General features: G+C 41.9%; 1 protein-coding gene and 1 pseudogene across 2 annotated transcripts; one reads left to right on the top strand and one right to left on the bottom strand.

Annotated features, from left to right (window-relative positions):
• LOC139409707 (26S proteasome non-ATPase regulatory subunit 1-like) overlaps positions 1–21,370 on the top strand; it is a 114,169-nt pseudogene that overhangs the window by 38,741 nt on the left and 54,058 nt on the right.
• LOC139410069 (5-hydroxytryptamine receptor 2B-like) lies at positions 260–16,341 on the bottom strand. Of its 2 annotated transcripts, none has more exons than XM_071155506.1 (4): positions 16,176–16,341; positions 14,127–14,757; positions 5,255–5,455; positions 260–2,257 (listed from the first exon to the last, which is right to left on the bottom strand). In XM_071155506.1, the coding sequence occupies exons 2-4, from the start codon at positions 14,386–14,388 to the stop codon at positions 1,335–1,337; spliced, it is 1,386 nt and encodes a 461-aa protein (XP_071011607.1). In that variant the 5' UTR covers positions 14,389–14,757; positions 16,176–16,341; the 3' UTR covers positions 260–1,334. The 2 variants fall into 2 exon arrangements, with proteins under 2 accessions (XP_071011607.1, XP_071011605.1); XM_071155504.1 differs by having other exon boundaries at positions 15,824–16,199.

The following is a 21,370-nucleotide window of genomic DNA, read 5'->3' as shown; positions in this document are numbered from 1 at the left end:
TATTTTAGCAGACTATCAACAGTAGCCAGCATATTGCTAGTACTGTATGTTCACTATTGAAGGTTGTAAATCCCTTTCCCTAAAGTAAAGGAGCTCAGCGAATGGATTAATGACCATTTATTTTGCTCAGGACAGCTCGTGTGTGTGTGTGTGTGCTGTGTAAAGGCCATCGGCTAATAAAACATTTTTTACATTTAATGTGCTGTAGTTGTGACCTGCGGGAACAAGTGGAGCTTCAATGAACGGTCAATCATATTGCTCAAATACAAATGGCTTGACTTTATTGCGTGTAGTCTTCAAGTTACTAGACCAGTGACTGACGAGATCCATCGGGCATAATCAATGTCAGACCCTGTTTATAGCTTCAAAACGTGGCTAAAACAGTAGTTTGAATATCATAGATGGTCAGTCCTTGCATCCATAGCTCTGCCTATGAATTTGAGTGGTTACATTTCTCCAGACCCATCCCTCAGCTTTTTACTGGAACAGGGGTGGGGATAACATTTTTAATGTTTCAACTGCTGATTGCCCCTTTAAGAACTGTAAAAAAAAAAAAAAAGACATACTTTTGGCTTTTCTTATAGCAAAGCACTGTTTTATCAATTTATGAACCAGGAATTTTATGCTAAATACATATCCATCTGTAGGCTATACATTTGTATTTTACAAGCTTCTCATTTGCAAAGGTTTTGTCTTTGTTGCATTTTATATATAATAATCCATTTGGGAAATAGGACCTGTGACTATACAATAAATCTGTTAATATTCATAAAAGCACTTACCAAAAAATTGCGATTAAAATGGGTGGTATTTATAAACTATTTTGTGTGAAGGTGAAGTGTTTGTCCTCTCAATAGGTAAGAATGCCATCTCCTCAATGGAAATTGTCCATAGCAGAGAACTAAATAGCCCAAGGTGACAGGATTAGCATTGGAATATACATTGTATCCACTGAGAGAGTTTCCAGACAGTCATATGTCTTCATTCCTTATGTATTTATCTCTCTGGCGGCTTTCTTAAGAACAGTCCGACCTGACCCTTGTCAGCTTATCTTTTACTGAGGGCAACCACCTCAACACACCTGTTTGATGTCTCATTTTACGCATAATGTTCATCTATCTCTGTACGGAGGACCTCTTATTTGTTTGACAGAAATCTACATATTTTTGTTTCCCCCCTGAGAGCACACTGTTTTCTTGACTAGAAAATAATCCATGTGATGCTCATGGAAGGTAATCCCCTGGGGAGCTCACAACTCAAGCCTTGGGTGCCTCTTACATCTGACTTTCTGGTTCTAATTGTTTCCCTTTTGCTGATTGCATTTTCCGAAAGGCCTACAAGTAACTGACATGCTCTTCGGATTTGCAATCCTCATTCTCGGTAAGGAGCAGAGTGTCCAGTAGAACGCTGCCAGAGGACTGTATTGGTGCTTGCCTTCGGCTCAGTTGACTCTGATAGCACACTGGCCCGATGCCGTTTTTCATTCCCCGCTTCATGAACAGCTTAGAGTTCTCCGCCACAGATGAACGGAAGGAGATCCTTGTTAGATTCCTGCAGCCATGCTGTTCCCTTGTATGGCTGGCTGGCCCATTACTGATGCTGCTGTAGTTAAAGGTGATGTAGCGTGTGAAGGCCTGGCGGAAAGTCTTGTTGAAGAGGGTGTAGACCAGCGGGTTGATACCAGATGACACGTAGCCCACCCACACAAAGATCTCCATCAGACGGCCGATCACATTGACGTTGCAGCTCGCACAAAGCACAGAGGTGATGTTGGTGATAAAGAATGGGCACCACATGACCACAAACAGCAGGAAGACGATGCCCAGCACCTTAGAGGCACGCTGCTCATTGGTCAGGTTTTGCATGGACTTCTTGCCCATGGTGGACATGCGACGGATGGGGATATCTTCATTTGTCATGGGGTTGGTAGGAGCGGTGGGATTTCCTGGCAGTTTCTCAGTTGTGGGAGAGGCCATGGACTGCTCCCTCTGGAAGACTGTGGAAACTGTTGGGCGAGTGAAGCGCTGGGTGACCTTTGACCTGAGCAGAAAAGCTTTCTTGCGCAACACCTGAATGGTGAGCAGGTAGATGACCATCATGATGGTTAAAGGGATGAAAAAAGCTGCCATGGAGCCATACATGATGAACTCTCGGAAGCTGTCTGGTTTCAGTAGGCAGGTGTGGTTGCTGTTAAAGGTGACATTGTTTGGAAGATGGTAGTTTCTCAGCCCCTTGATGGGAATGGGGATTGCGATACCTGTGTAAGAGCGAGAGAGAGAAGTTTGGTTAATCAAATCATCAATGCAAACTTTGCATCCTACTCTTGGTGGTTTGAGATTCAATGTGTTTTGGGAGTAGATGCAGTATCTTCTCACAGCTTAGTTTTCCACTGTGGTCACTTTATGCTGCCTTTTTGTTTTTTGCATTTTATTGTTGACATGAACTCTTCATATCTGCTTTTCCTTTTGATGTTGCAGGCATATAAAACTGTATAAAGCCTCATGCTTTCACAACTGAGGACAGCAGAGGTAGCGCAAAAGGTTAGGAAGAAAAACTGCTTTCTGTGAGTCCTGGAAGTTCTCATTCTTTGCTTAACAATCCAATAAACTAACCATATATCGCCAGCTATAATACAGTGACAATGAACACACACCCTGGACAAAGACACTCTTCCATAGTTGTGGCGTCTAAGTGCTGCCCCTGTAACTCTAAGCAATCTGGTTTTGCTCAGCGAAAGAAAGTAAATGTGTAGAACCTAGCCCTGAGTGAAAAGTAGGGGTGTGCTGTTGTGAAGATGTCCGAACGCTCCATAACTACCACTATTGCCAGGCTAAACTCTGCCAAGTCCTCACACCGCAGTCTCACAAATGCCTCAGCCAGAGGCTGACGATGTTAACGAGCATAGGGGTGTTTAATTTCATTTCCTACTGGAAAGCTAATATTTAACGGATAACAGATAATTTAAAAGCAAACCAGTATGCTTATATACTGAGGGTTCACTGGCCAGTCATCAGTAATACAGACTCGGGCAGTGGACTCTAAAGTAATATCATCAATCAGGAAAATAAAACGATGTTTGTCTCAACTGTCAAACTATCTCTTTGGACTATGGCAAATGACATTTGGGTCTAGGCTTACATTGGGCCAAAAATGGGAAACCAGTTTGAGTCTGGAATTCCCTCGTATGAAATATGCCCTGTGAGAAGAGGATTCCAGTGTTTCAGCTCCATCTGCACCTCATTTATAGTCTAATAATAGGCTAAGAAAATGGATGCAATGATCAGGGGCCCTTTGAGTTCATTAAGGTAGGGGCTATCAATGAGAAGGCTAAGCTATTCTACACACAACAGACCTAAGATTTGATCTGAGATTAATAGCAAAGAGAGAGGGGCAGACAGACCGACAGTCGGAACCGTGCGTATAGGTGATAACATGGTAATCTTTATCTCGCATTGTCTTCTCTTGCAATGCCTCAAATTCAGTCTATTAAAATATATACACTACCAGTCAAAAGTTTTAGAACACCTACTCATAACGGAGTCGCCTCTTCACTGTTCACGTTGAGACTGGTGTTTTGTGGGGGCTATTTAACTTCTTTGGGATAGGGGGCAGCATTTTCACTTTTGGATGAATATCGTGCCCAGAGTAAACTGCCTCCCACTCAGTCCCAGATGCTAATATATGCATATTAGTAGTAGTATTGGATAGAAAACACTCTGGAGTTTCTAAAACAGTTTGAATGTCTGTGAGTATAACAGAATTCATATGGCAGGCAAAAACCTGAGAAAAAAATCCATACAGGAAGTGGGAAATCTGAGGTTTGTAGTTTTTGAACTCACCCCTATTGACTACACAGTGGGATATTGGTAATGTTGCACTTCCTACGGCTTCCACTAGATGTCAACCGTCTTTAGAACATTGTTTCAGGCTTCTACTGTGAAGTGGGAGCGAATGAGAGCTGTTTGACTAAGGGGTCTGGCAGCAGCCTCGTTCTGTCACGCGCGTTCACATGAGAGGTATCTCTCGTTCCATTGCTTTTCTACAGACAATGGAATTCTCCGGTTGGAACATTATTGAACATTTATGATAACATCCTAAAGATTGATTCTATACTTAGTTTGACAAGTTTACTTTTTGAGTAACTTTTTGAACTTTTCGTCCGACTGGATCTGAACGTTCGTTTGGATTTGTTTACCAAACGCCCTAACAAAAGAAGCTATTTGGACATAAATGATGGACATTTTCGAAAAATGTATTAATTATTGTGGAACTGCGATTCCTGGGAGTTCATTCTGATGAAGATCATCAAAATTAAGTGAATATTTATAATGCTATTTCAGACTAATGTTAACTCCGCAACATGGCGGATATTTGATTTGGCTGGTTTGGCATAACACTTGAATTTTCATCAACATTTATAATGATTATTTCTGTGTATTCATGTGGCTCTCTGCAAATCACAGCATGTTTTTGAACTACTGAACATAACACTAATGTAAAATGAGATTTTTGGATATAAATATGCACTTTATCGAACAAAACATACATGTATTGTGTAACATGAAGTCCTATGAGTGTCATCTGATGAAGATCATCAAAGGTTAGTGATTCATTTTCTCTATTTATGCTTTTTGTGACTCGTCTTTGGCTGGAAAAATGGCTGGGTTTTTCTGTGAGTTGGTGGTGACCTAACATAATCGTTTGTGGAGCTTTCGCTGTAAAGCATTTTTGAAATCAGACACTGTGGCTGGATTAACGAGAATTTTATCTTTAAAATGGTGTCTAATACTTGTATGTTTGAGACATTTGATTTGACATTTCTGTTGATTGTTATTTGGCGCCCTGCAATTTCATTGGCTGTTGGCGAGCGGAACGTTCCTAGACAGGTTAATGAAGCTGCCAGTTGAGGACTTGTGAGGCGTCTGTTTCTCAAACTAGACACTCTAATGTACTTGTCCTCTTGCTCAGTTGTGCACCGGGGCCTCCCACTCTTTCTATTCTGGTTAGAGCCAGTTTGTGCTGTTCTGTGAAGGGAGTATAGACAGCTTTGTGTTGATGTAAAATTAATTTCCTTCCTGGAGGAATACTTCAATCTCTTATCATTTTTCATTTTCTGCTTCTTTTGGTCAAGTCTTTCAGGATCATTTACTGGGTTTTCCCACAGGTTACCTTGACTGCTATCACTCACTAGAAAAATTGCAGACTGCTCCTGATCTCAACAGTCAACACAGGACAAAAAAACAGCACTGCTTACCAATGGATATGAGCCACACCACTGCTATCTTGGCCATGGCTTTGGACCTGGACTTATACTGGCTGTGCTGAATGGGTTTTTTGATGGCTATGTAGCGGTCCAGTGAGATGGCACACAGGTGCATGATGGATGCTGTGGAGAACAGGACGTCCAGGAAGAGCCAGATTGGGCAGAGGAACTCCGGAAGAGGCCACCCGGAATCTGAGAAACAGAAAAAATATGGAAAGAATTGGATTGTTAACTGCTCTCATAGGCCAGTACAGAACCATTTGAGATGAAAAGAACACAGTTCTCAAACTTGATTACTGTGGTGCTGAATCTTTTGTTTTCACCTTACATCAGATAAGCCTTATTGAATTTAGATTTCAGTGACTAAGTCATGATGATTTTGTTTTGGATTAAATTGCTATCTATTTGGATTATTCCCATTGAAAACAGGACTACACTGAACAAAAATATAAACACAACATGTAAAGTGTTCGCTCATGAAACATGGGACCGAAATAAGATCCTATAAATTTGCCATGCGCACAAAAAGCAAATTTCTCAAGTGGTGTGTTGAGGAGGATTTCTGTTTATAATAAAGCCCTTTTTTTGTGGGGAAAAACTAATTCTGACTGGGTGGGCCTGGCTACCAAGTGGGTGGGCCTGGCTACCAAGTGGGTGAGCCTTGGAGGGCATGGCTACACCCCTGCCCAGTCATGTGAAATCCATAGATAAGGGTCTAATGAATTTATTTCAACTGACTGATTTCCTTATATGATCTGTAACTCTTCTGTAAAATCTTTGAAATTGTTACATGTTGCGTTTTATATTTTTGTTCAGAAATTGTACTGATATGTCCTCAGCACACCTATTATATTCTAAATAGAGCTTGTGTTGTTGACCCCACCAGCATTGGGGAGATACGCTTCAATAGTGGATTAAAACCAGCTCTGATGTAGTGAATTCTGTTTGTTTATTTTAGTAAAGCATGAATTCACAGCAGAGATGCTTCTCTTTTGACTGTGTATGGAGCTGAAAGCTCTATGCTTTTGATGTAGATGTGTTCAAGCACCCTTCTCTCCAGAACTGTTTATACTGGGTCTCGGATGTGAAATTAGCGAGTAATTGGGCTGGATTATATCCCATTGCACACCAGCATTATAAAAGATCCTGTTGTTGAAAAAGTTGTTGAATGATTTCTTTAGTGTTAACCCTTTAGCTGATTGCTTGTACTTCATAACGCGAGCATTAGTGAATACATCACATTTATTTTTGTATCGAAGTATTACTTCTAATATTGTATCTTCGTATACAATTATAAAATAAATGCGCTTTTGAAGAAATGGTTCTTAAACACAATATTTGAGTGTCCTCCCTTCATGTTTTACATGCACCCTAGGACTGTAATGGACACTCCTTACCCACTTTATTGGGTTCCATGGCACACCATTTCAGGTGCTTTGTTCAGCTTGATGCACGATTTTGCCATTTCTCCTTATTTAATTCTTATATTTTTGTTTATATTTAAATCAACTTTTATAGGGACTTTCTAAGAGTATTTTTGTGGGCCGTTTTGTAATTCCTATCATCTGTCTACTTAACATGGACAAAGAGAAAAACAATTCTCTCTGGGAATAAGCTCATACACTCAACATATTCTATACATGTGGTGATTATTATGTGCATAGACCAGAGTTTTTAAATCTGGCTGCAGGCAAAGTTTCTGAAGATGTACACTGACTAATAATATAAATGCAGCATGCAAAACTGTACAGTTCATATAAGGAAATAAATACATTAGGCCCTAATGTATGGATTTCACATGACTGGGAATATAGATATGCATCTGTTGGTCACAGATACCTTAAAAAAAAGGTAGGGGCGTGGATCAGAAAACCAGTCAGTATCTGGTGTGACCATTTAGCCTCATGCAGCGCGGCACATCTCCTTCTCATAGATTTGATCAGGCTGTTGATTGTGGCCTGTGGTCCCACTCTTGGCTGTGTGAAGTTGCTGGATATTGGCGGGAACTGGAACGTGCCGTTGTACAAGTCAATCCAGAGCATTAACCTTTATTTAACTAGGCAAGTCAGTTAAAAACAATGTTATTTACAATGACGGCCTATCCCGGTCAAACCCAGACGACGCTGGGCCAATTGTGCGCTGCCCTATGGGACTCCCAATCACGGCCAGATGTGATGCAGCCTGGATTTGAACCAGGGACTGTAGTTGCACCTCTTGCACTGAGATGAAGTGCCTTAGACCGCTGTGCCACTCAGGAGCCCATATGTCTGGTGAATATGCAGTCCATGGAAGAATTGCGATATTTTCAGCTTCCAGGAATTGTATACAGATCATTGCGACGTTCTCATAGAAAACAGCTGGTTTCAATTGGGACAAGTTACAAAGGAATGTGCAATTTTGTGCATTATTATGCTGAAACATGAGATGATGGCGGATGATGAATGACACAACAATGGGCCTTAGGATCTCATCACGATATCTCTGTGCATTCAAATTGCCATCAATAAAATGCAATTGTGTTCGTTGTCTGTAGCTTATGCCTGCCCATGCCATAACCCCACCACCACCATGGGGCACTCTGTTCACAATGTTGACATCAGCAAACTGCTCGCCCACACAACGCCATACAAGCTGTCTGCCATCTGCCCGGTTCAGTTGAAACCGGGATTCATCCATGAAGAGCATATCGAAGGGGAGCATTTGCCCACTGAAGTCAGGCAAAAGGTAGGCCATCATTGTAAATAAGTGTTTTGTTCTTAATTGACTTGCCTAGTTAAATAAAGGTTAAAAAACATTAAATTCTCTTGCAACAGCTTTGGTGGACATTCCTGCAGTCAGCATGCTAATTTCCCTCACCTTGAGACATCTGTGGCATTGTGTTGTGACAACTGCACATTTTAGTGGTATTCTATTGTGCCCAGCACAAGGTGCACTTGTGTAATGATCATGCTGTTTAATCAGCTTCTTTAATATGCCACAGGTGGATAGATTATTTTGGCAAAGGAGAAATGCTCACTAACAGGGATGTGCAAAACATTTGAGGGAAATTACCTTTTTTGTGCATATGGAACATTTGTCATGAAGATTTTGTTTCAGATCATGAAACATGAGACCAACACTCTACATGTTGCATTTATATTTTTGTCCATTATATGTGTTGCCAATGCTACAGAGGTGTCCATCCAAGGCCACATTTCTAGGTTAAACTTATAAAGCCATTGCAGTGGACCGGCTACTCTGTGAGAGCGAATACTTTGAAAACCGAGCTACAAACCTCTAGTGTAGGGTGAGGTTATCATTCCAAAGTGGGAGAAAGCCGGTTAGTACTAAAACAAAGCTGAAAATGCTGTCTTATTAAAGGGCTGTCTTTTGAGTATTATTGTCTTAACGATAATTATTATTGCTTACTTTAGAAAATGTCCCCGTTCCAGCAAATACCAGGATATAAACGCTCTGTCCTGCGCCATTGATGTCTGTCAGGCTCTCTGATTACACAAGACATGCACACAGTTCTTAAGGGGCTCCATACTTTATATGGGAATCCTTTTTTCCCTCCCCACTCTGAGTGCATCTGTAAACTCATCCTAAACCTTAAACACTCACCTGCCATCACAATTGTTTTAATTGGTCTTTCTGGACACCCGTGTTAGTGGATTCGGCTATTTAAGCCACACCAGTTGCTGACAGTTGTATAAACTTGAGCACACAGCCATGCAATCTGAATAGCCAAACATTGGTAGTAGAATGACCTTTCAATGTGGCATCGTCATAGGATGCCACCTTTCCAACAAGTCAGTTCGTCAAATTTCTGCCCTGCTAGAGCTGCCTCGGTCAAATGTAAGTGATGGTATTGTGAAGAGGAAGCATCTAGGAGCAACAACGGGTCAGCCACAAAGTGGTAGGCCACACAAGCTCACAGAACGGGACAGCCGAGTGCTGAAGCACTTAAAAATTGTCTGTCTTTGGTTGTAACTCTCACTACTGAGTTCCAAACTTCCTCTGGAAGCAATGTCAGCACAATGACTGTTCATCAGGAGCTTCATGAAATGGGTTTCCATGGCCAAGCAGCCGCACATAAGCCTAAGATCACATTGTCAAGTGTCAGCTGGAGTGGTGTAAAGCTCGCCGCCATTGGAGCAGTGGAAAACTGTTCTCTGGAGTGATGAATCACGCTTCACCATCTGGCAGTCCGACGGACTAACCTGGGTTTGGGGGATGTTACCTGTGCCAACTGTAAAGATTGGTGGAAGAGGAATAATGGTCTGAGGCTGTTTTTCATGGTTCGGGCTAGGCCCCTTAGTTCCAGTGAAGGGAAATCTTAACGCTACAGCATACAATGACCTTCTAGACTATTCTGTGCTTCCAACATTGTGGCAACAGTTTGGGAAAGACCATTTTCTGTTTCACCATGGCAATGCCCCTGTGCACAAAGCAAGGTCCAAAAATAAATGTTTTTTTGAGATTGGTGTGAAAGAACTTGACTGGCCTACATAGAGCCTTGACCTCCACCCCATTGAACACCTTTGGGAAAATTGGAACGCTGAATGCAAGCCGGGCGTAATTGCCCAACATCAGTGCCTGACATCACTAATGCTCTTGCGGCTGAATGGAAGCAAGTCCCCGCAGCAATGTTGTGGAGGCTGATATAGAAGCACAGGGGGTACCAACTCCAAATTTGATTCCCATGATTTTGATATGAGATGGACGACAAGCAAGTGTCTACATACCTTTGGTCATGTAGTGTTGCTAGATACTTTGTTTGACAATGGAGGTCCCACAGATGAAAGCAATTAATTGTAGTTTTTTTGAAGGCTGTAAGAACTTCCAGAGTTTTCTGTTTGCACTGAGGTACTTTAAGGCAGCATTCATTCATAAAAGGTATTGTTCTTGTTTTAAGCTCTCCACTGGAGCACTAATTTGATATTCTGGAGGTGGCTCAAAGCTTTAAATCTAGCATGTTTTGACCCAGGATTCTCCAAACGAATTATGGTTAAGCCTAAATTAAGACAGCTCTGGTTGACTGGGAAATATATATCTATGCCTACCTGTTGTGTGTGGGTAGACTGGGTGAGTCTGGGACCGAGGCATGCCTTCTAAAAGCGTGACCTCTCCCTGAAACAGACAGTATTGAGCTCATTAGTGAAGAAGGGTAATAATGGTCTGTCATCCCCTTGGTTCAGAGGAGCATCGACCATAGTGACACTTGTGGGCTATTTCGTGAAATCTTAATCATCACTCTACTTTTAGAAAAATGTACATAGTTTCTGGAATGTCAGGTCTTGTGACCCAGTTGTCCCAAGGCCCAAACATATTTAAGTAAGCATTTATCTCTGTCCTCAATATAAACACATCTCGTCGTGCTACCTCGCAAACATGGCACTAGGGTAGGCGCCTCCCTGCCCGAATCGTTCAAATAGCTTTTCTTAATGGGTCTCTATGGTTTCCCGAGACTTATTCAGCTGTATATTTAGGTTTACTCTGTAGTGTAGTCAGTTTAAAGTGCACCTTTTTAAGCAGTGCAACCATTACATTTTTCAAGGTGTTGACTGTAAGCCTTAAATTCATCTGCTAGGCAGATGTGGAAAAGGACCTCAGGACTTCTTACAGCTCTTTTAGACATCAATTGTACACTAGCCATGCCCTCTTTCTCAGTAAAATGTTTAATTTTTGAGGAAGGTCTATGATTGGGTTCACCATCTCATTAATATTGGATGTTTGATGCAATAGCTAGGCTAATTGTGATTTAGTCTGGCACTTCCTCCGCAGCCAGGGCTTGGGATGGAGAGGAGATATTTATCCAGCCAGACACAGAAGAAAGTGTTCAACAACCATCTCTACGCTATGTAGTTGTGGTTTATTTGGAGTTTAGAGAGTCTTAGGTTTAATGGCAGTGGTATATTAGCGGTCGCGATACTGTGGTTATATAACATGGGTACAACATGTCGTCTCTGTCCTCTGGTAAATGTCTTGTATTATTTTGATGTGAACAGTTTGCCTTCACACACTGTTCTTAGCGCCGCTGGGCCTGAATGTACACAAGCCTTAACTGGCCCACTGTGTCGAGAGGCTCTAAAGGCTCGGCGTGAAGCACTAAACTCTGTTTATGTGTGTTTATGTCCCCCTGACCCCCCCACTGTGTGCTCGGTCTCCAGCCAGGAGAGAAATGACAGCTGCCTCTGCACAGTCGTACTTTGCATCCATTCCGTACATTCACACATTGACGTACTCTTACACGTGCGTACGTATACTCACACACACACACACACACACAGCCCCCCTCCATCCTCTGAACAAAGGCTACTTCTCTTCAAAAGCCACTAGCTGTTTAGTCTTGGCCCTTTCTGTCAACTATAAACTATGGTCACTGGAGACAATCCATCTGCTCATGTTCTCCAGATTTAGAACTAAGACCCTCGAAAAAGACACAGGGATTGTCTGACATGTTAAGCATGAGGACATGGCTTTGACTTTGTTTATCCCCTCCTTTCCATGTGTCTAGCCCCGAAGACTGCATTAAGATGTGATGGAAGGAAGCAGCTTCCCCCCCTTAGCAGTTTGCCTCATTCCCGCAGTTTGCACGACACATATGGTTCTTATGCAAAGAAAGTGCTTGTTTTTTGAAAGCATGACTTTTCCTTTCAGAAAGGTTGGTTTGTGATTTGGAAAATTGTCTGTGAAAGTCGTGCAGAAATCATGATCATTGGTAGCTGATAGGGTTGTGCTACAGTCGTGATTACATAGCCCAAGGAAGTAGTTTGTTTATTGTCCATTATCTTGTGTTTTTGTCATCTGCTATAATTTGTTTATAGCTGGCGGAGTTTCAGCAGCATCTCTGTTAGTGTCCTATTAAACTCTAGCGCTCTTGAATTATCGTAAATATGCATGCCTATTTTTTTTTTGTTCTGTTAACAAATGAACACAATTCCTTCCATTTTTAGGCAACCTACTGTAATGGCTTTCTGCGTTGCAATGCACATTTATTGAACCGGTGCGCTCAGGTGTTTACCGAGGCTCTCGACTGACAGCAGCTTTATAATGGCAGCTCCATGGGGACTGGGCTATTTAGACCTAATTTATAGGAGCCAAGCTAAGCATACAGTGGGGCAAAAAAGTATTTAGTCAGCCACCAATTGTGCAAGTTCTACCACTTAAAAAGATGAGAGAGGCCTGTAATTTTCATCATAGGTACACTTCAACTATGACAGACAAAATTAGAAAAAAAAGAAAATCACATTGTAGGATTTTTATTGAATTTATTTGCAAATTATGGTGGAAAATAAGTATTTGGTCACCTACAAACAAGCAAGATTTCTGGCTCTCACAGACCTGTAACTTCTTCTTTAAGAGGCTCCTCTGTCCTCCACTCGTTACCTGTGTTAATGGCACCTGTTTGAACTTGTTATCAGTATAAAAGACACCTGTCCACAACCTCAAACAGTCACACTCCAAACTCCACTATGGCCAAGACCAAAGAGCTGTCAAAGGACACCAGAAACAAAATTGTAGACCTGCACCAGGCTGGGAAGACTGAATCTGCAATAAGTAAGCAGCTTGGTTTGAAGAAATCAACTGTGGGAGCAATTATTAGGAAATGGAAGACATACAAGACCACTGATAATCTCCCTCGATCTGGGGCTCCATGCAAGATCTCACCCCGTGGGGTCAAAATGATCACAAGAACGGTGAGCAAAAATCCCCGAACCACACGGGGGGACCTAGTGAATGACCTGCAGAGAACTGGGACCAAAGTAACAAAGCCTACCATCAGTAACACACTTCGCCAGTACATGTCCAGGCCCGTCTGAAGTTTGCTAGAGAGCATTTGGATGATCCAGAAGAAGATTGGGAGAATGTCATATGGTCAGATGAAACCAAAATATAACTTTTTGGTAAAAACTCAACTCGACGTGTTTGGAGGACAAAGTTGCATCCAAAGAACACCATACCTACTGTGAAGCATGGGGGTGGAAACATCATGCTTTGGGGCTGTTTTTCTGCAAAGGGACCAGGACGACTGATCCGTGTAAAGGAAAGAATGAATGGGGCCATGTATCGTGAGATGTTGAGTGAAAACCTCCTTCCATCAGCAAGGGCATTGAAGATGAAACATGGTTGGGTCTTTTAGCATGACAATGATCCCAAACACACAGACCTGGGAAATTAAGGAGTGGCTTCGTAAGAAGCATTTCAAGGTCCTGGAGTGGCCTAGCCAGTCTCCAGATCTCAACCCATTAGAAAATCTTTGGAGGGAGTTGCAAGTCCGCGTTGCCCAGCAACAGCCCCAAAACATCACTGCTCTATAGGAGATCTGCATGGAGGAATGGGCCAAAATACCAGCAACAGTGTGTGAAAACCTTGTGAAGACTTACAGAAAACGTTTGACCTCTGTCATTGCCAACAGAGGGTATATAACAAAGTATTGAGATAAACTTTTGTTATTGACCAAATACTTATTTTCCACCATCATTTGCAAATAAATTCATTAAAAATCCTACAATGTGATTTCCTGGATTTTTTTCTCATTTTGTCTGTCATAGTTGAAGTGTACCTATGATGAAAATTACAGTCCTCTCTCATCTTTTTAAGTGGGAGAACTTGCACAATTGGTGGCTGACTAAATACTTTTTTGCCCCACTGTAAGTACTAGGCCAGCCTTTTCACTTGAATCAGCAATATGTCGCCGTATTGAGGCTGGAAGGGAATCATTCTAAATTAAGATGATGAGACAATCATCGGGTCACAGTTCTATTCACACTTGTAGGACCAGTAGATTTGAGTATAAGCAGTGTCTTGAGTTTCAAGTGAATGTACCAGATCTTTTCTCATGGCAAGACGAACAGGCAGTCATGTTGGGGTGACTTACTGTATAGCACAGTGATGAGGGCGATGGGCATCACCAGGAGTCCCACCAGCAGGTCGGCCACTGCCAGGGACATCAGGAAGTAGTTGGTGGCGTTCTGCAGCTTCCTCTCCAGCGACACGGCCAAGATGACCAGGATGTTGCCCCCGATGGTGGGGATGATAACCATGATGATGAGCAGAGCAGCCCAGTGCAGCTGAGCCCCGGCCACCTCCCCGGCCCCAGAGCCGTTGGTCCCCAGCGGGACCGCATCTGGCTGGGACATCCTGCTGTGGAAGGGATGGCTGACCTGGGCACGGGTCGTGGTTCTGCTCTGGCTGGCTCAGGGGGCTTGGCCAGCATGGTCACAGGGTCCCACAGGCACGGGGGAGGGCAGTGGAGGGCAGCTCAGAGCCAGCACACAGGGCTCATCCTCAGACTCCGCGTACAAACCAAAAGGGCCACGTCACAATCGACAAAGCCCCGCCGCTCCAAAACTGAACAGGTCGCCTTGAGCTTGTTCCAGGCAGTAATCCAAGCACAGGTTGTACCACCACAGTAAAGTGGATGTTAGGTGAAGAGTTGGTTCTCTGACTCGTAGTCGAGGCGCCGGTGTCTTTTGGTTTGTGTACTCCCTAGAACATACCAGTTTCTACTAAAAGTTTTAAAAGGAAACAAAAGTGACAATGTTAAACCCCTTGCTCTAAAGAGGACAATAGTTTCAGTTTGAAGACTTAATGATGATTGACATTTATGGTAACAAATGTTATGTATTTTTCCTGTATATTCACTAGTATTGGGTTCCAGTCCATGGCTAAGCACTTAACCAAGGAAGCAGATATCAGCTGTAATCAGTGCTTGCATTCTTAACTCTGGCATGTTTGTGTGTGTGTGTGTGTGAGTGTGTGTGTGTGTGTTGGTTAAAAAAAATCTACTGCTAATATGTTCGTTCTAGGTCTATTTCTGTAGTTTTCAAACGACTAACTTACAAAACAACTTTTAACCCATAATGTTTAAAACCAATTGCATGTCATTTAAAAAACATCAAACTAATATTAAATTATGCATGGTTTACTTTTGAACATACAATTTAATTCAGCTTTTATTTTTGTTTTCAAATGCGATTTTAATTGGCTTATTTCCTTAATTTCCCTATGTTTATAGGAACTTAAAACTTAGCTTATTTTTGCATATCCTAGTGGCTTTTTTTCCTTTCATATTTCTAGATCAAAGTCATTGTTTCATTGGCAATAATATTACTCTAAATAGATTCATTGCATTCTCTTAATATACATACTTTTCCCAACAATTTATCTTAGAACTTTTAATGTTAATTTGTACATACTCCAAGAGTCTTTTTGAAGTGTAGAAAAATTATTTGACCCTCCTTAGCCTCTAGTCCTCTAGTTGAAGCCGCTCTCTAGAAACAAACTGCTTATCCCTATTTAAGTTGTCACTGTTTTATCATTTGTCTACAACAGTCGGTGCACCTATGTTGATAACAGAAAAGACTTCAGGGTCTTAGCAAAAATAAACAGTTTTTTTTTAAGACGTGAACTGGAATGGTATAGTCCAACGTTAGAATGAACAAAGCTCAGAAGTTCTTACAAATTGTACACTATTTGAACACATTAACAATTTTCTGTAGATTTGCGATTATTTTATTTATTTTAGAATTATGAACAAACAGTAAGTGATTTTACTGAGATTCTCTTTCTTACCTTCAGCTAACGCAGAAGCCTGTGTGTTCTCCTTTAGTTTGTCCAGTTCATTTGCATCGCATTCAGAGCTGCTAAATCCTTACTTTTCAATCCTTGCGCATTGGATGAACAGTGCTGTTCATCACCAAACAACTCAATCCTCAGACTCCTTCAGTGGCAGCTTTTTTTTCTTGTCCCTGCTCACGTTTTAATATACGTAGAACCCCTCAAAAATCATAAAATGTCATAGGCAGCCCTCCCCTTTTGGAAAATAATTGGCTAATATTATCTCACTTCGGTGCATTCCATTCTGAGGAATTTCCTTTATCCCCGCATGTTGGATGAGCCCCTGGTTTGGATTCGCATCACCTACCGTTATCACAGGTTGAAAACATTCAGATGTCCTCTCTCTGTCTCACGCTCTCTGTCGGTCTTTCGCTCTCTCAGGTTCTCTGTCTTGCTCTCTCAGGTTCGCTCCGTCTCTCGCTCTGACGCTGTCTGTCTCTTTCTCTTGTCTCGCTCTTGCTCTCTCTGTCTTTGGTCGACTTGCTATTTCTCACTGTTTCTTCCTCCCACCTCCATGCTTACCCTTGAGTCATGCTAAGGAGAAAATAGATGAATGTCTCAGAGTTGGCCAAATGCCAATGGTTCTGGGAGGTAATTTCCTTCAACACAGTCGTCCTACTGTTTATTTGTCACTTTCTGCTCTCCTCCAGTAGGGACTGGGGATGGAATTTGGAGGAGGAGGGAGTTGTTAGTGATGTCCTATTGAAACTGCATTTTCACTTCTTGAAAATATTTTTGTCTGCCTAGTCTCAAACGTTCATTGACATTTTTATTTTTTATCAAAGATAAAATTATAGAAAAAATTGCCTTATATTAGAAATTGCAGAGCTAACCATTATTGTTAGTATTGATATACATAAACCTAGCATCTCCTTGCATGCTTATTACTTCCACTGCTGTCTCGTTGCATTGCTTTTAAAACCAGATGAAAAGCCATGAAGATGAGTATAAATTTGATGTTCCTGAAGTATACTGTGCTCCTAATGCACCTCAGGTGTCTAGACAGGAGTTGGACCAGACAAGGTATTTTATAAGCTCCCTTTCAGTGCCTGTTTAGCGTCTCAAATCACAGGAGCCAAGAACATTTCATCTCACTCAGATACCAGGCAGATACATTTTTGATAGTGCTCTAATTCATGACCACTGGTGTTAAGGACTGCCCTACCTTCACTGGCCAAGCGATTGCCTTTTAATTTCAGCTAAAGGTCATTCCTGATTCCTGTGTGGATCACTTGGATGCTCCTGATCCTCTGATGTAAGGAGTTGCTGAGAGACTTGCTGCTAGCACCTCAGACATCTGTTCTCCACTTTGCTAGGCCAACACTGCGGATGCTACTAGAAAACATTCTTGAAATAAATGCAATTTGAAGTTTCAGCTTACTTAGATATTCAGACTATGACATGCCCAATTCTTTAGATATCTTCTAGCTATACAGGATAACAATGGACATGTTTTCACTTAGATTTTCAGCCCTTTCAACTCTTGATTAAGTCTGCAGGCATTTCTAATTGGAGTGGGATTGATGGTGCACAAAGAGAACAGCTACAAAAGTTTCTTATGTCTGTTTGTGGAAAGAAACACTACACAGGTGCTTTTCATGGCACATTTTAATCATATGGATTGACAAAGCAAATCAAATCTGCTTTTTGGCATTGCAAAAATGAACTGGTACTGGTTTCATTAACCTTAGTGTTTCCCTGCTTCCTTCATCTACTATGTTTGCCACTTCACTGGCCATCTCTGGAGGCTGAGAGTGGAAGGGACAGGGTGGATTGATCTGGCGCTACTGTGCTTTTTTGTCTTTCCTTTTCTCTAAGCGTCAGACACCGTCTGGACGTCTGGTGAAATTAAACATGAGGTGTGCACTAGGGTTGGTGCGATGTCATTCAAAATAAAGCTGTGCTAGAGAATCACCTATAGACTCTGACTTTCACAATTGTTCCCATTTGAAAGCTGCAACTTTAGGGCAAACACTTATCAAATAAGCCTATTTGGGAAATACTTTTCATAACTTGTCTTAAAGGGATACTTTGGGATTTTGGCAATGAGACCATTTATCTACTCCCCCAGAGTCCGATGAACTCTTGGATACCACTTTTATGCCTGTGTCCAGTATGAAGGAAGTAGGGGGTAGTTTTGTGAGCCAATGCTAATTAGCATTATCGCAATGATTGGAACTCTATGGGTATCTGCTAGCGTGACGACTGTACAATTATTCTATAATGATATTATAAGCCATGGACCTGGTGCAATTGGGTGAATTCTTCTAGAATGACCCGCAATGTTGATATGACCCCATTCTCTTCAAAGATGGCCCCATTCAAAGATGGATGAGACGGGTCAGAGAAAAAAATATTATATTTTTGTTAAGCCTATTTATGTTGTTTGTGTGCAAGGCACAAGACCATGGCTCTGATAGCACTTCCAGTCCGGGGCTTGACATAAACCTTTTTTGCCATTTTGGACAAGTAGGACAGATTCTTTACTTGTCTGAAAGCTGAAGTCGCCACCCCAAAAATAATACTTTAACACCATTGCACAAAATGGTGACTAAAAATGTGTGAAGTACATAGGAGGGATCTGAAAGAATGTTCTGCACTTGCCCATCGTCCCCTAGATGCCCCCCCCCCCCCCCCCCAAAAAAAAAGACTGCTACCTCAAACTTGCATATACGGGCAAGGGAGGAGAGGAATCATGACCCTAACCAGGATTTCATCCAACCTTTTTATGATAGTAAAGTACACGTCGGATAAAAAAAAGTTCTGATGGAAACGCTTTCATGCTCAAATATTGATATAAAAACCATAATATCGAAGTAAACTTGAAGTCATGTGATGCCGTGTGATCCACCCACTACCACTGATTGGGAAAGCATGTTTTCTGTAAGGTTACAGATTAAATAAATTAGGATGAACTTCACAGGGTGATGTTCATTCCCAGTAAATATCGAGGGTCTTATTCTGGTGACATGATAATCGATGCTTGGCTGCCGTATGACTACGAAAATTATCTTTCTTTTGTTCATAATCTCATCATGTAGGATATACTTGCACTGTAACCAACAGCGCATAACCTTTTATCTGCAACAAGAGAAACATCTTTGGTGTGGATTTTAGAATACTTGCACAAAAATCTGTCGCCAATTGGATGGAAACCTAGCTTGTGACATATTTAATGCAGCTAAATCTTTTTGAATAGTCTATTCCACTCTGGTGGAGCTGTGGCACAAAGGCCTAGGCTACTACACATTTCCTATCTGGTTGTATTTGTGTCTGTGTGGAATGAAGCGCGCAGATTGAGCAAGTGACAGTCAGCGAGGCTTGCTGGCTGTGCGGTGATGGGTTGTAGATCATCATGGGCTGCAGAGCAACTGTGCCGTCTTCAACACTGGATAATTATGAACTGATTTGCATGTTTTAATCATTTTAAACTGATTCGCATATTTGCCTCACCCTGCTCTGTCTTTAGGCCTAGGCTACTAAACTCAGCAAAAAAAAGAAACATCCTCTCACTGTCAACTGCGTTTTTTTTCAGAAAACTTGTGTAAATATTTGTATGAACATAACAAGATTCAACAACTGAGACATAAACTGAACAAGTTCCGAACAAGAATAACAGAAATTGAATAATGTGTCCCTGAACAAAGGGGTGGGATCTAAATCAAAAGTAACAGTCAGTATCTGGTGAGGCCACCACCTGCATTAAGTAATGCAGTGCATCTCCTCCTTATGGACTGCACCAGATTTGCCAGTTCTTGCTGTGAGCTGTTACCCCACTCTTCCACCAAGGCACCTGTAGGTTCACGGACATTTCTGGGGGGAATGGCTCTAGCCCTCACCCTCCAATCCAACATGTCCCAGGCGTGCTCAATGGGATTAAGATCCAGGCTCTTTTCTGGCCATGGCAGAACACTGACATTCCTGTCTTGCAGGAAATCACGCACAGAACGAGCAGTATGGCTGGTGGCATTGTCATGCTGGAGGGTCATGTCAGGATGAGCCTGCAGGAAGGGTACCACATGAAGGAGGAGGATGTCTTCCCTGTTACGCACAGCGTGGAGATTGCCTACAATGACGACAAGCTCAGTCCGATGATGCTGTGATACACCGCCCCAGACCATGACAGACCCTCCACCTCCAAATCGATCCCGCTCCAGAGTACAGGCCTCAGTGTAACGCTCATTCCTTCGACAATAAACGCGAATCCAACCATTTCCCCTGGTGAGAAAAAACTGCGACTCATTAGTGAAGAGCACTTTTTGCCAGTCCTGTCTGGTTCAGCGATGGTGGGTTTGTGCCCATATGTGACGTTGTTGCAGATGATGTCTGGTGAGGATCTGCCTTACAACAGGCCTACAAGCCCTCAGTCCAGCCTCTCTCAGCCTATTGCGGACAGTCTGAGCAGAAGATGGAGGGATTGTGCATTCCTGTTGTAAGCCATGCTGTACCTGTCCCGCAGGTGTGATGTTCGGATGTTCCGGTCCTGTGCAGGTGTTGTTACACATAGTCTGCCACTGCAAGGACGATCAGCTGTCCATCCTGTCTCCCTGTAGCGCTGTCTTAGGCGTCTCACAGTACGGACATTGCAATTTATTGCCCTGGCCACATCTGCAGTCCTCATACATCCTTGCAGCATGCCTAAGGCACGTGCACGCAGATGAGCAGGGACCCTGGGCATTTTTCTTTTGGTGTTTTTCAGAGTCGGTAGAAAGGCCTCTTGAGTGTCCTAAGTTTTCTTAACTGTGACCTTAATAGCCTACCGTCTATACGCTGTTAGTGTCTTAACGACTGTTACACAGGTGCATGTTCATTAATTGTTGATGGTTCATTGAACAAGCATGGGAAACAGTGTTTAAACCCTTTACAATGAAGATCTGTGAAGTTATTTGGATTTTTACAAATGATCTTTGACAGGGTCCTGACAAAGGAACTTCTTTTTTAACAAATCAAGTTCGAGTTTATATGCTTTGTAGGTAGGTTGCATATTGCTAGAATAATATAATAATAACAATAATAATAATATTCATATTCATATATTTTTCTCAACTATAGCCTAAGTTTTCATTAGAATCTTTGTTATATTTTTCCATCTTGGTATTGTTTGCTCAATTTTAACTTCTTGTGGCCTAAAATATGTCATTCAAAATACATCTGTGATTGAGAATAGCCTACTCTGATTTACGTAATTATTTACATTTTTAAAAGCTACAATTTTAAGGACATTAAACACCTTTTCTAAGAATAATTTTGGGAAATAAATTACTTCAATGTGTCTCAATGCTTTTATGATATTTCATTTAGGCAAGGAGAGATTTTCTTTCGGCCTCGCATGCATAATTTCTTTCTTATGCTCGACTGTAAGGTTTGTTCATATTTTTATATCTTGCTATTGTTTCTTCTGTCTCATGATTTGGGGTTATTCAAAAACAACAACTTTCTGAACTCTGTTAGATTCATTCATTGTTTGATCATGACGGGGGTGAGAAGGTGATGAAGCGTACT

The sequence above is a fragment of the Oncorhynchus clarkii genome, chromosome 5 (assembly GCF_045791955.1).
Source record: "Oncorhynchus clarkii lewisi isolate Uvic-CL-2024 chromosome 5, UVic_Ocla_1.0, whole genome shotgun sequence".
Taxonomy (NCBI): domain Eukaryota; kingdom Metazoa; phylum Chordata; class Actinopteri; order Salmoniformes; family Salmonidae; genus Oncorhynchus; species Oncorhynchus clarkii.
The sequence above is the reverse complement of the archived record's forward strand: the minus strand, read 5'-3'. Positions and strand labels throughout refer to the sequence as shown.